Consider the following 14441-nt stretch of genomic DNA (forward strand, 5'->3'; position numbering starts at 1 on the left):
TGGATCTGGTTCATCATCCTCTCCTATAGGTTCCATCTTGTCTTCTCGTGTCCCGACCCCCCTCCCCAATGCCCCCCCCAACCGTCTCTTCTCTAAAACTTTCAGCCACGCCTTCTTTTTCCATTGTCCAATCACAGTCTTCTATTTCACCTGCACAGACAGCAATCTACAACGAATCAGCAGCGGTGCCTGGCGTTGCCTAGCAGAGACAGCCAGGCCTCGGCTGAGTTATCTGAGTCTCCTCTCCCCAGGTAACTCCATCGTTATGTGTTAGGTTGTCAAAAAACTAACCGGGACACCTACTAAGAGAAGCTGGTTACAGATGACCAGCTATTTGACCAATATTCTATGAATATCAAATATTCAGATTAAGGAAAACCCTGAGAAATAGCAAGTAGATTGGTTGGTGGCTAGGACAGAGAAACCAGGAGATGATAGGTAAGGGGACAAGATACTCGGCGTCTGTCGTGACAGAACACCAAGGAGAAGTAACTTACAACAAGGAATTTATTCAGAAGTTTCTATTCAAGGTCATGTGCCCATCTGCGGGGCCTGGGTGGACCTGTGTGTCATGGTGGGAACATATGATGGAGGCCTGTTCATTCTCTGGTAGCCAGGAAACACCAGAGAGAAAAATAGGGAGGGTCAAGGCTTCAATAAACCCTTCAATGGCTTGACTTCCTTCCACTAGAGCTCTGAAAGGCTCACCTCTCACCTCTCACCTCTCACCCCTCACAGGCCCACCTCTTACCTCTCACCCCTCACCCTTCACAGGTTCACCTTTCATCCCTCACAGGATCACCTCACCTCTCACCTCTCACCCCTCACAGGCTCACCTTTCACCCCTCACCCCTCACAGGCTCACCTCTCACCTTTCACCTCTCACCCCTCACAGGCTTACCTCTCACCTCTCACCTCTCACCCCTCACAGGCTCACTTCTCACCTCTCACCCCTCACAGGCTCACCTCTCACCTCTCACCCCTCACAGGCTCACCTCTCACCCCTCACCCCTCACCTATCACCTTTCACCTCCTATGAGCTCCATCCACCACCTCCCATGGGATGGAACCACATCTTCAAACACTTAGGCCTTTGGGAAACATTCCAGATTTCAAAGAGAGCAAAGCAAGGGATAAAGAAAGGGTTATAACAATGTTCTAAAACCTGGTTATAGAGGCTGGAGAGGTGGCTCAGCAGATGAGCACTGACTGATCTTCCAGAGGACCCAGGTTCCGTTTTCAGCACCTACATCTGGAACTCCAGTCTGAGGAGATCCAATGCCCTCTTCTGTCCTCCAAGTCCACGGCACAAATGTGGTACCAGACACACACTCAGTCAAAATGCCATACGCGTAGAATAAACTAGTGCTGTTGTTGTTGCTGTTGTTGTTGCTGTTGTTGCTGTTGTTGTTGTTGCTGTTGTTGTTGCTGTTGTTGCTGTTGTTGTTGCTGTTGTTGCTGTTGTTGTTGCTGTTGTTGCTGTTGTTGTTGCTGTTGTTGTTGCTGTTGTTGTTGCTGTTGTTGTTGCTGTTGTTGTTGCTGTTGTTGCTGTTGTTGTTGTTGCTGTTGTTGCTGTTGTTGCTGCTGTTGTTGCTGTTGTTGTTGCTGTTGTTGTTGTTGCTGTTGTTGTTGCTGTTGTTGTTGCTGTTGTTGTTGCTGTTGTTGTTGCTGTTGCTGTTGTTGTTGCTGTTGTTGTTGCTGTTGTTGTTGTTGTTGCTGTTGTTGTTGCTGTTGTTGTTGTTGTTGTTGTTTTTCGAGACAGTGATTTATTGTGTGGCTTTAGTTCTATAGACCAGGCTAGTCTCCAACTCATAGCCATCCACCTGCCTCTGCCTTCTGAGTGCTGGGCTTAAAGGAGTGCACCACCATGCACAGCTCAATTAAAAAGAAAAGAAGTAAATACATTTGTAAAAACTGATTATGGTAAAAGTTATGAAATTCTGCACATAGAGCTCATGCCACCAAACTACACTTTTAATGGATGAATTGTGTGCTATGAAAGTTATAGACCGATAAAGGCATTTTAAAGATTAAATACTCTTTTAAAAATCAAATATTATTTTACAAACATTGTGATTACCCCTTGTACTGAAATCAAAGAATACCCCTGCCAATATCCTATAGAGGTTCCTGTAAACACAGGGAAGACGGTCCCAATGACATCCTTCAGGAAATGTAGCGATAACTTAGCCGGAGGCCTTCTTAGAGTGTTCGTTCCTCAATACAGGCAAAGCACCAAACCAAACACAGCTTATGCCCAGGAAGACCACAGATGGTCAGAGCAGGCGGCCCACATTCACCACGGCAACAACCGCTGCTGTCCACAAATTAGCTCTTCGCTGTAGAGATGTAACTCTGTCTCTGTGTCTGTCTGTCTGTCTGTGTCTCTGTCTCTGTCTCTCTCGCACACGCATGCACGCACATGCACACACGCACGCGCACACACACACCTCTCTGCGCAGGCTTCGTCCTTTTTAAAAGTCCACACTTAAGTGGTTTCTGCACTCACATCTGGGCAGCTCTTGACAGTAATTTTCAGAATATCTTTACCCCCAAAGAAATCTTGTGCTTGGCTGTCTTTTTGTGGAAACCCAGGACCCTAGGGTGGAGGGCTGAAGGAGGAGGTTAGACCATCCCTTCCCTCACCTCCCCACGCCCCAGGTGACTGGGCCACCGCCTGAGGAGCCCCCGCAGTATTATCTAGTTCTGGCTGTGACACACATCTCTCATGACAAAGAGTCTGTCAGTTAAGTCCCTCACGCCGAGAATTCTAAGCATCCTACGTTTTACAAAAAAAGGAATCAATACAGACACGCTTGAGTTAGCATGCCTTGAAGTCATACAGCATGGCGATTTTGTAAGCGGGCGAGCAGGTACCAGGGACGAGGAGAACGAAGCGACATATCCCACGGCTGCTCTAGGTTTTCGTCTTCTCTTTCTTTCTCCTTCTCTTCCATTATTGTTCCTTCGTTATTCTCCTTTCAAATGTCTTTCGAGGCAGGGTCTTGTGTGACAGGCTTGTCTAAACTCCCTACGTATTTGAACTTCCCACTGAATGCTGGGATTACACACGTTGGTTCCCACGCCTGGTCCCAGGGCCTCACGTACGCTAGGCGAGAGCTCCAGCCAACTGAGGTACAGCCCTAGCCCTAATTACTCTTGGGCTTGTCTAACAATTACACATTCAGATATAATTTAGTCTTCTAATACATATCCTAGTTTGTTTCTGTTGTGCTTTGGATTTTGAGGCAGTCTCTCTGTGAAACTCAGGCTGACTTTCAGTTTGCCATCCTCCTGCCTCAGCTCTGGGAACTGAAACTGCAGCTGTGTACCATCACGCCTGGCTCCTAGTATGTACTCTGTGTAGCTACAGTTAGCCTCGTCTCTGATTAGCGATTGCATGATGAAATGAATGATGCCTACTATGGGTTGATACCTTGGCCATTATCCATTAAGTTTTATGCTATTATTATCATCATCATTTTATTTTTGTGGTGCTGAAAACTAAATTCAGGGCCTCATGTGTACTGGGAAAGTGTGCTACTACAGAGCTATGGCCACAGCCGCACCACTTTTTTTTTTAAAGATTTATTTTTATTTAAAGTGTGTATGGGTGCTTTGTCTGCATATATGACTGTGCACCATATGCCTGAGAGGCCAGAGAGGGCACTGGATCCCTGGGAACTGGAATCAAAGAGAGTCATGAGACCATGTGGGTGTTGGGACTTGAACCTGGGCCCTCCACGAGAGCAACCCATGTTCTCAACCACTGAGCTGTTTCTCTAGCTCTCCCTTTCTGTTGGTGCTGTTGTTTTGAGACAGGGTTTCTCTGTGTAGCCCCGACTGTCCTGTTACTCTCTTTGTAGACCAGGCTGACCTCCAGCTCACACAGATCCACCTGCCTGAGTGCTGGGAAAAAACAAAACAAATCTGTCATATTATTCCTACAGTCATCTGCTATTTAATAATGGGACACGTTCTGAAACATGCTCTTAGGTAACTTTTTGTGTATTTTACACACAAGCCTAAATTGAAGGCTAGATGATATCCTGTGGGACTACTGTTGTGTATGTGTCCCACCAAAGAAAGCCTTGCTTACTGTCCATTGTGGGGTTCTGTTGTTGTTGCTGGGTTATGTTCATGTGTATGCATGTGTGCATGTGTGGAGGTCAAGAGGTCCACCAGGTATTGTCCCTCGGGAGTACTCCACCTTAGCTTTTGTCTCCTTTTGAGTCTAGGTCTATGTCATTCTCTGACTGTCCTGGAACTTACCATATAGACCTGGATGGCCTCAGACTCAAGAGATAAACTGCCCGTGCCTCCCAAATTCTGGGATTATAGCCTGCACCATTACACCTGCGTTCCACGTTAGCTTTTGAGATGGAATCTCCCACCGGGGCCGGAGCTCACTGTGTAGCCTGGCTGACTAGCCAGCAAGCTCCAGCGGTTTGATTGCCTCTGCCTCCTCCTCCGCCCTACAACAAGCAGCATCGTGGTGAGCTTCTCATATGGGCGATGGAAACTAATCAGGTCCGTACCTGCGACATACTCCTCAGACTGGAGCCTTCGGCCAAGCTCCCTCATTGGTTTTGGAGGTAGCTCAGGCTGGCCTTGAACTCGTGACAATCCTCACACCCCAGCCTCCCAAATATACCAAGATGAAAAGCACAAGGCTTCTTGAAAGGGCTGTTACTGTAATGCTACGGTCTCAACGCCACTTCACCGAGTGCTGTTGCCCATGGGTTTGTGTGCCCATGTACTTGAGTCTGTGTTTAATTTATCTTTACTTTGCTCTCAGAGACCGAAAGGCTGTGCTATGACCAGGGAACCAGATAGTGAATTAATGCACAAACCTTCAAAGGTTATTTTGATTGCCCATTTACACAGGAACCTGTTTCTATGTTCACCTTCAGTATTGGGCAAGAAAAGGGGCTCCCAAGGTCAAGCACACTCAGCCCCAGCCTGGCTCTGACTGGTTAGCAGGATAAAGTACAGAGGGCAACCCCCGCCTCCAGCATTCGCTCTGGCAACGTTGCTGCCCCGCAGCTGAGCAAGCGAAAACACAGGCGTGAAGGACGGCTCAACGTGGAATTGAAAACAAGCACCTTTGAGTCACGTGTGCACCCACATGCATACATTCTTGTTTGGGTTTTGAAGACAGGGTCTTGTTCTGTAACTCCAGCTGACTGGAATTTGCTCTGTAGACCAGGCTAGCCTCAAACTTGCACTGATCAGCTCTTTCTTCTTCCTTGTTTGGCTTAAACTGTCAGCTACCACACCCAGTTGCTTCTTTGTTTTTCTTTTGTGATGCGGAGGACTGCTCAGCTTTGGGCTTCACAGTAGAACCAGCTTGACTGAGGAGGAGTTTCTTGGGCTGGAGAGGCTGTTCAATGGTTAGAGCAAAACTGCTCTTCCAGAGGGCCCAAGTTCACGCCAGTACCCACCCATATCCAGTAGCTCACAAACACAGCTCTGAGAGGTCTGACCCCACCTTCTGGCCTCCACAGGCACCTGCACTCCTGTGCACAGCCATACACATACACATAGTAATAAATCTCAAAATAAGCAAAGCCTTTCCAAGGTGCAAGGGCGGGGCCTGGACATGATATCTCCTTTGCTGAGGACCAACCTGAGGGACCTAAGTTCCTCTTTGAAGAGAGATACAGTACTAGGAGGGCATAGTGTGCCTTCTATTTCCTTAGATGGGGCTGGTCTCCAAGGGTCGATAGACTCTTCTGTCTGTAAATACTCAGGCTGTCCATGCAGACTTTATTTAGCTCTGAAGGCTACCTAGTTCCGGAACGACGTGATTTTCACCCGAACTCGCCAGTTCTGAGCTTTCCTCTTCTCCCATCTACCCTGTTAAATTCTTTTGTGGGCAGAGCCAGGTGGTGATGTCACACACCTTTAATCTCAGCAGAGGTAGGCGGGTCTCTGTGAAATCTACGTGGTCTATAATAGAGGGAGCTCCAGGACAGCCAGGGATACACAGAGAGCCCTGTCTGGGTTTGGGGGTGGGATTGTGTTGTGGGTTGGGAATGTAGCTCAGTGGTCAGGCCCTAGCACAGCATACAACGCCCTCAGGTAAAATAGCAGGCTGCAGAACTGCACTCAGGACCGCAAATCACTTTCACAGGACTGTCCTTTAAATCGTGAGTCTACTGTCTTTTGAAATGGACCATCAATACAACTCAAGTAACCCTTCTAATTAGTAGGAGCTCTGGCAAACGGTAAGACTAAAACCAAAGATCAAGTTCTAGACGTGTCCTGGGAGACAGCACACATTCCCGGGAGCTCCCACTTCTGCCCAAGAGCTCAGGTGAGACGGGGACCACCACAGAGCTGTTAGGCTCCTGATCTTAACACAAACCTGTTAGACACTAGAAAGTACCCCTGCCTTTTCCAACCCCCCACTTTCAACAATGTATGGGGCAATTCCCAATGTATGGCTTCCCTCGATTCCTACTCTTATGAAGACCGGGTGAACTCTAAGGACTTCAGTGTCCCCATGTCTCCAAGGACAAACTGGCCAGACTGGCATCTTACACAGGCAGTAGCTTCCTAAAGTGCAGCACACTTACAACTGTGGAACCATAATGGCCTGGGGTTACAGAAGGATCCAGGGAGCTTCAACTCAGGATACCTCAAACATGAAGACAGCAGGAAGGGGCTACCTTCCCCCTTCCCAACTTGGTGGCATAGAGCCGGCTCCCCCACCATCGACCCTAGCAGGAATGTACTATCCTGACGGTTATTAGGCCTCACTCTTTGCTTGACCCTGTAAGGCTCCACCCACCCCACGTCCAACTCTATAGCCCAACTATGTAGATTGTTTCCTCCTCACCTGGCCAATGATAAACAGCCACACAAACATTTTCCCATAGACCCTGGCCACCTCCCCGGGGGCATAAATACTCCCCTCCCACCACACACACACACACACACACACACACACACACACACCCAGACCAGTTCTCCAAAGCTGTTTCTGGGTGTGTCTGCTGCCCCGACACCCACTGCCTATAAGAGATCCTGCATTGCGTCCGCCCACCCATGCCTAGCTAAGCTTCCTCCCCTACAGTCCAGCTTGGTGTACAATAGGCCTGGCTACCCTGAGGGGGAAGTGGGCTCAGGTGGCGTATGACCAGTAAAGAATTACCAATTCCTAACATACCCCAACACTTACCAGAGTAAGCCCTCTCAGGAAAATCCCCTCCCCCTTGAGACTGTATACCCTCTGCTCATGTGTTCACGGTCGCTTCTCTTGTCACCCAAGTCACTGTGTCCAGCAGCACCTGACCCACTGATGTGGTGGTCCCCTCATTCTCACACACAGGCAGAAGAGCCTGGGGAGAGGGTTATTACGCCAGGCATGAGGGTCACACCTAGGACCTTATAACACAGGTAAGTGAGCCCTTTATGAAGTTGTAGTGTGTGACCTTTGTCCATAAACAGGTAGTAAACTGGGCGAGCAGGATGGCTCAGTGGGTAAAGGTGCTTACCTATGGTAGGAGTCTGACACACTAAGGTAGAGTTCAATCCCCACAGAGTAGAACTGACTCCACAGCTGTCTTCTGACTACACCCACACTGTGACACACGTGTGCACACACAAACCAGCTTTAAAAATCAGAAACAGTGAGAGCTGGGGTGAGTAGGATCCAAACACAAATTTCAATTTTTTAAAAAAAAGTTTTACGTAATAAATAATGTTATAGAAATATACAGTGTGCTGGCTCTGATGGTATATCACAGCACTTGGGAGGCTGGGGCCAGCCTGGGCTACAGTGTGAAATTTTGTCACACCCTCACCCCATCCAAATAAGCCACAAAGTCTTATCAGAAAACCAAACAGCCTCAAGCAGAAAAATTCTCTTTAGTAAACGACACAAGAAGGTGATGCTGTCTGTCAGTCAGGTTCACTAACTTTTCTTAATTCTCTTTGATTTCTTCCCCTGGTCTTCTACTCCATTCTCTGCAGGCCGCTTCTTCAACCCCTTCACTTTCCTCGTCTGTAGTTTGCTTAGGTCTTGCTTCTGCATATGAATCCTTCCAAACGTTGTACCAAAAGTATCCTGAGAGATATTCTTCCTCTTCTTCGGCTATAAAACGAGAGGGGGAAAAGTGTGTGTATACATATATACACATATATGTATGTATGTAATTTTCAAAATGGCTCTCACTATAAACTGATTAACATGTAGCCCATAGCTCTTAGTAGCAATTCCCACTGGGAAGCCTCTCGGTGGCACAAAGAACACAGCTTTACACACCTCTCTTATCTAGAGATCGTGGGACTTTGTTAAAACGCAAATTCTCATTCAGAGCCTGCACTGGTCTCTCCCCCATGTCCAACAATGCTGCCATCTGGGTAAAATGTCAGGCTGCCTGGCAAGAGTCAGGATGTACTCACCACTGCCAAGTACCAAGACAGTTTGCCATGCTTAGCGCCAATCTGTGCTGGTACTCCAGAGTTAAAATCGCCACTGTTGCTTTAAAACAATGTAATGGGGGGGGGGGGGGGGCATGGAGGCCACCAACAGCTCACACACAGGCAGTTGTGAGTCACCTGATGCGCCTGGATGTTGGGACTCAAAACCCTGGTCCTCTGGAACAGTAACGAGTGCTTTTTAACCTTAGTCCTTTTATTTGTCTCTGAAACAATTTAAAAGTCAAAACAAAGCTGGGCCTGGTACTGCGAGCCTACAATCCAGCACTTTGAAGGTCTGAGACAGACAAATCAAAGGTTCAAGGCCAGCTTAGACTGTAAGTCAATACACACTTCATATATAATCACTGTAGAAACGCAGCTCTCAACCCCATCTTCATGGCGCCCACACTATTCCAGGTTTCCTGAAAATAGCAGTCTTGGCCATAAGAAATCTGCCAGCCAAACTAGACCCCTCGCCCCTGCAACTCTACTGCCCTGACGTCTGGATCCATTCTTTCTCCCTTTCCTGGCTCAAAACCTTTATCAATTTCATTCATCTTTGTGTGTCTTTGAATACGATGCACCACACATCCTTGCTGGCCAGAGTGGACACAGAAATAAGTAGGGAGGTCCCACATCCTGGTCATATACCTTGAGAGCTTTGGGCACTTTCATGGACAGTTTATAAAGGTCGTCCGATGCTAAGTGTGTCCTCCTCACAACCAGATCCAACGATGGCCCCATCTCTTCTAGCTCGATTCTCGGTGTTCTGCACCCAGATTTCTTCAGCAGCAGCCTTTATGAATGGGGGGAAATCTGCTTTAATTCTTTTTAAAGTCCTTCTCTGAAATATCTTTAGAGAGGGTTTTGTAGTTTCAAATAATAAGTTGCAACAAGTGCATCCTGTGTTAAGTTTTTTTTTTTTTTTTTTTTTCTTTTTTCTTTTTTTCGGAGCTGGGGACCGAACCCAGGGCCTTGTGCTCGCTAGGCAAGCTCTCTACCGCTGAGCTAAATCCCCAACCCCCTGTGTTAAGTTTTTAAAAATCAGAAACTGAAATTATGTGATATCACTAAGAAACAAGTGTAAACCTAATTTTCAAATAGCTCCGTGGTAGAACATGTGAATGTTTGTACAAGGCTCCAAGTGCAATGCCACCAGAGTAAGAACTGTGACTGGACTTCAGAAAGTAACGCTGTCTGAGTGAAGTCAGCCCACTCCAGATCAGCGTCTCCCCATAGCACGTTCATGACGCCTGTAGACTGTAGTAAGCCCAAACATCCTAATGGCTAAACCACAACTTCTTCCTCAACACTCTATGTCCAGTAACTCCAGACCTGGAAAAACCTGGGGGAGCAGCAGAGAGGAAGAGTGAGAAGCTGGGCAACAAAGACAAGACGGAGACAACAGCAAGTCTTAAGATTTTCTCTGTATTAACATATTAATAGCAAGTTAATGGGATTCACTATGGTATTTTTATATGGACACACCTTGTGTGTCCATAATTTCTACCGCTTTTCTTTTCCATCCCCACTTTCAGTCACCAATGATCTTTCTTTCAGTCTCAGGCGTACATCCCATCTCACCCCAACTGTTTTCTGAACGCTAACCCATGAAGAACTAAAGAGCTGAGGACAGAAAGGCATGGGGCTCCCAGCGCTTAGGAAATGGAGGCTTGAGGACCAGTTAAAGTTAAAGGCCATTCTCTGCTACACGGTGACTTTAAGGTAAGTCTGGGCTATGTGAAGGTGCCTCAAAAAAACAACGAAGGGAGAGAGGGAGGGAGGAAGGGAGGGAGGGAGAGAGGGAGGGAGGGAGGGAGGGAGGGAGAGAGGGAGGGAGGGAGGGAGGGAGGGAGGGGAAAAAATATCAATCCCAAATCTGAATATTATATTCACAACCACATTTAATAGAGCAGTAAAGTCCCCACAAGTAAAAAGGTGAGGTTGGCAGGGAGCTATTTACTGACAGAACAATGTCCATAAAAGATTAGCATCACACAAAAGCTGTCACAGAAGCAACAGACGGGTAATGAGAAGGAACAGACAATTAAGGATGGCCCAAGAGAGGGGTTGGGGATTTAGCTCAGTGGTAGAGCGCTTGCCTAGCAAGCACAAGGCCCTGGGTTCGGTCCCCAGCTCCGAAAAAAAGAAAAGAAAAAAAAAAAAAAAAAAAAAAGGATGGCCCAAGAGACCAAACAGTGGGAATACAAGTATACAGATGGCCACCAAGACAGTGCACTCATGGGAGACACACTTGCTGGTTACAGCAAGTCACAAGGACAGAGATGCATCGAACAATCACCTACACTCAGTTAAACAAGGCAAAACCGTCTGTGACACATAATGACAGAGGACTCAGCCACAAGGAGCTATGGTAACACAGAAAGATAAAATGAGCAGGGCATGCTAGCAATTGCCTTTACTCCCAGCACTCAAGAAGCAGACAGGGACAGGCCAATCTCGGAGATCAAGGCCAACCTGGTCTAGAGTTCCAAGACAGCCAGGGCTACAAAGAGAAACCCTGTGCCACCCCGTGGCCCCAAAGAAAGACAAACCAAGAGGCAGGCATATTGGCATGTGCTTGTCCTCCATCCCTGGGAAGGTAAGACAAGGCTTAAATTGAGGCTAGCAAAGACGTCTCACATTAAGTGACAGTGCCACCCCATGCAGATGACCTCTCTCCGACCTTAGCTCTCCCCTCAGCTGACACTGTGCTGCCTCCGCCATCATGCACTCACACTGGAAACTTGCTCTCTCCAGGTAAACGTGATGCTTCCTGTTTGGCCTACTTCTCTGCATACAACCCAACCAACAGCCTAGCACCGGTGCCTGGCATTTCAGACTCTGTCCGACTGGCCATGGGAATGCACATCTGTAATTCTAGTCCTTGGAAAGAGAAGCAGAAGAATCACTACAGGTATAGCACAGCCGAGGGACACTACATCTTTAAGTCACTTAACGAGCACAGGTGTGACAACTGCCATCTTCTACAGAACTGAGAAAGCAAGGACACAGCAGCCACAGAAACCCTGCAATCTCAGCCCTGGAGATGGAAGCAAAGTGAACATGTGAGGCCCGCCTGGGTGTATCATACCTCGTCCCGTAAACAAAAACCAAAGTTTGTACAGGGTTACTCTGAATGCCTGCAGGCTGGCCCTAAGTGGCTCAGCAGTCATGCTCCATGGTAGATCCATCGGCTCCCAATTGCTGGGTTACAGGTGGGCCGCCATGACGTACAGCCTGCCCCTCCTCTTGAATCTGCCATGGAGGGGGCCGGGTCAGCCCAACCTGCTGCTGTCACCACGGTAGATGTGGCCACGAAGAAAGAGCTGCTAAGGAAGCCTGAGCCCACTAGCTTGTCCCCCAGGAAACCCTTATCCACCAGGGCACAGAAGGACAGACAAGAAGAGGTTAACACTTAGCTCCATCTGCAGTCTCTTTTTTAAGAGGAGTAAGAGGGATGCTAACCTTAAAGGCAAAGTGTTAGCATATCGGTATCTCATCAATAAAAATGGAATCGGGCTGGAAGTAGCAGCTCAGGCTTTCCATCCCAACACTTAAAAAGCTGAGGCAGGAGGATTGCAAGTTTGAGGCCTATACAATGAGCTCAAGGCCAGCTTAAAGCTACATCAAGAGATATTGGTTTAAAAGCTCGAATCAAACAAGAAAGCGATCTGCTTGTTGGGATTTACATTCACATTAACACTGCTGGGCTACGGCAGAGCCTGCTGTACATTAACACTGCTGGGCTACGGCAGAGCCTGCTGTACATTAACACTGCTGGGCTACGGCAGAGCCTACTGTACATTAACACTGCTGGGCTACGGCAGAGCCTACTGTACATTAACACTGCTGGGCTACGGCAGAGCCTACTGTACATTAACACTGCTGGGCTACGGCAGAGCCTACTGTACATTAACACTGCTGGGCTACAGCAGAGCCTACTGTACATTAACACTGCTGGGCTACGGCAGAGCCTACTGTACATTAACACTGCTGGGCTACGGCAGAGCCTACTGTACATTAACACTGCTGGGCTACGGCAGAGCCTACTGTACATTAACACTGCTGGGCTACGGCAGAGCCTACTGTACATTAACACTGCTGGGCTACGGCAGAGCCTACTGTACATTAACACTGCTGGGCTACGGCAGAGCCTGCTGTACATTAACACTGCTGGGCTACGGCAGAGCCTGCTGTACATTAACACTGCTGGGCTACGGCAGAGCCTACTGTACAGGAGAAATTCCTGTTGGTACTTTCTACCTGCTTTAGGTTGTAGCTTTCAAATCTAGAAGTTTGAAAATTACTTTGGCAGGCCTGATGGTGGTTGGTGCTCTAAATCCAGTCAGGAACAGTGAGACAGCACAGAATATGGATGGGAGCTAACTAAACACTAGGCTCACAAGAGATGATCAGTGACCCAGGAAAAGTGAGTTCCGGAGATCAAGGCTAGCAGGAAGGAAAGATGGAGGGTCAGGGCACAGCCCCTGACACTACTGTCTACAAAATCTCCAGACCCACTGTGACCCCAGAGAACTTCAAAAAACACCCACAGACCCACTTACTTATAGCTTCGAAAGTAAACCTTCCCATTCAGTGCCGTGAAGTGCAGAACATACTCTAATCCAGCCAGACGGACGTTTGACACTGTGGGGCCTCTGAAGAAATCTGAAAGCACATATTCAGTTGTTAAAGAGAACAACAACATTCAGCTACAGAATGCCATCTTTTCAACGTGTGTGTGTGTGTGTATGTGTGTGTGTGTCTGTGTATGTCTGTGTGTGTGTGTGTGTGAGAGAGAGAGAGAGAGAAAGAGAGAGAGAGAGAGAGAGGAAGAAGAGGAGGAAGAGGAAGAGAAGGAGGAGGAAGAGGAGGAGGAGGAGGGATAGAGGAGGGATGTGTGGGGACACATACAAACACTCATTGAGACCAGAGCCATCTCCAGTGTCGTTCCTCAGGAGCTGGCTCCCTGGAAGAGCCCCAGAGAGAGCCAATCTCCCACTCTGCAGCAGCCCTGGACTATAACCGAGCTGAAGCACATAACTAGCCCTTGAGCTATTTCCCCAGCCATACTTTAGTTTGCTTTAAGAGTGTAACAGGGGTTGGAGAGATGGCTCAGTGGTTAAGAGCACTAACTGCTCTTCCAGAGGTCCTGAGTTCAAATCCCAGGAACCACATGGTGGCTTACAACCATCTGTAATGGGATCAGATGCCCTCTTCTGGTGATCCAATGCCCTCTTCTGGTGTGTCTGCGGGTAGCTAGAGTGTACTCATATAAAAATAAATAAATCTTAAAAAAAAAAAAAAAAAGAGTGTAACAAGTAGGGCTGGAGAGACGGCTCAGTGGTTAAGGGCACCGACTGCTCTTCCAGAGGTCCTGAGTACAATTCCTAGCAACCACATGGTGGCTCACAACCATCTGTAACGGGATCTGATGCCCTCTTCTGGTGTGTCTGAAGACAGTGACAGTGTACTCATATATGTAAAAGTACATAAATAATTCTTAAATAAATAATTCTCAATACTATGATTAGATAGAGAATAAGGGCAGCTTTTTAAAACGTTAAAGGTGACTTGGAGCCGGGCATGGTAGCTTATACCTTATGTCCTGAGGCAGATAGATCTCTGTGAGTTCAAGGCCAGCCAGGGGAATATATGAGGCTGGTCCAAGTTAGCATGGCTCACTAAGAGTTCAGTCCTCTACTGGCAAAGTAGCACAGAGTATACGTATACTTACACCCACAAGGCCCTGAGCTCCCAAAGGGAAAAGCCAGCCTCAGATGCTCCAAGTCCCCGGTACAAAGCAAAAGAAAAAGCTTAGCACTTAAGACAGAGCTCTGGACGGACTCATGGAGGGTTCCCTAGAAAAGAACTTGACAGAGTGCTTGCACTTGGAAGGTAAAAGTGAAGCTATCTGAGGATGGCAGCCTTCTTCTCAGCAGGCTGACGGGCCAAACAGAGAGAATCCAAGGCTAGTGTGAGTTACAGCAAGACATGCCTCAAATGAC

At 47.8% G+C, this 14441-nt stretch overlaps 1 protein-coding gene and 1 long non-coding RNA gene across 9 annotated transcripts in view; one reads left to right on the forward strand and one right to left on the reverse strand.

Moving 5' to 3' along the window:
• On the forward strand, positions 1 to 13743 carry LOC108349085 (uncharacterized). 7 transcript variants are annotated; one of them, XR_005497820.2, is made up of 5 exons: positions 63 to 251; positions 4239 to 4530; positions 6137 to 6319; positions 9991 to 10155; positions 11191 to 11958. It is a non-coding gene; the product is annotated as an uncharacterized LOC108349085 (long non-coding RNA). The 7 variants fall into 7 exon arrangements; XR_005497819.2 differs by having other exon boundaries at positions 6137 to 6230; XR_010060892.1 differs by lacking the exon at positions 4239 to 4530 and having other exon boundaries at positions 1 to 251.
• Rpf2 (ribosome production factor 2 homolog) overlaps positions 7655 to 14441 on the reverse strand; it is a 21473-nt gene continuing 14686 nt past the window's right edge. The window contains exons 6-8 of one of the 2 annotated variants that reach the window (XM_039098599.2): positions 12999 to 13101; positions 9082 to 9226; positions 7655 to 8101 (exon numbers count right to left, since the gene is read on the reverse strand). In XM_039098599.2, coding sequence (XP_038954527.1) covers positions 7922 to 8101; positions 9082 to 9226; positions 12999 to 13101 — 428 coding nt within the window. In that variant the 3' untranslated portion in view covers positions 7655 to 7921. The remainder of the gene's footprint in view (positions 8102 to 9081; positions 9227 to 12998; positions 13102 to 14441) is intronic. The other variant, NM_001106391.2, reaches the window with a different exon arrangement.

The sequence above is a fragment of the Rattus norvegicus genome, chromosome 20 (assembly GCF_036323735.1).
Source record: "Rattus norvegicus strain BN/NHsdMcwi chromosome 20, GRCr8, whole genome shotgun sequence".
Classification (NCBI taxonomy): Eukaryota; Metazoa; Chordata; class Mammalia; order Rodentia; family Muridae; genus Rattus; species Rattus norvegicus.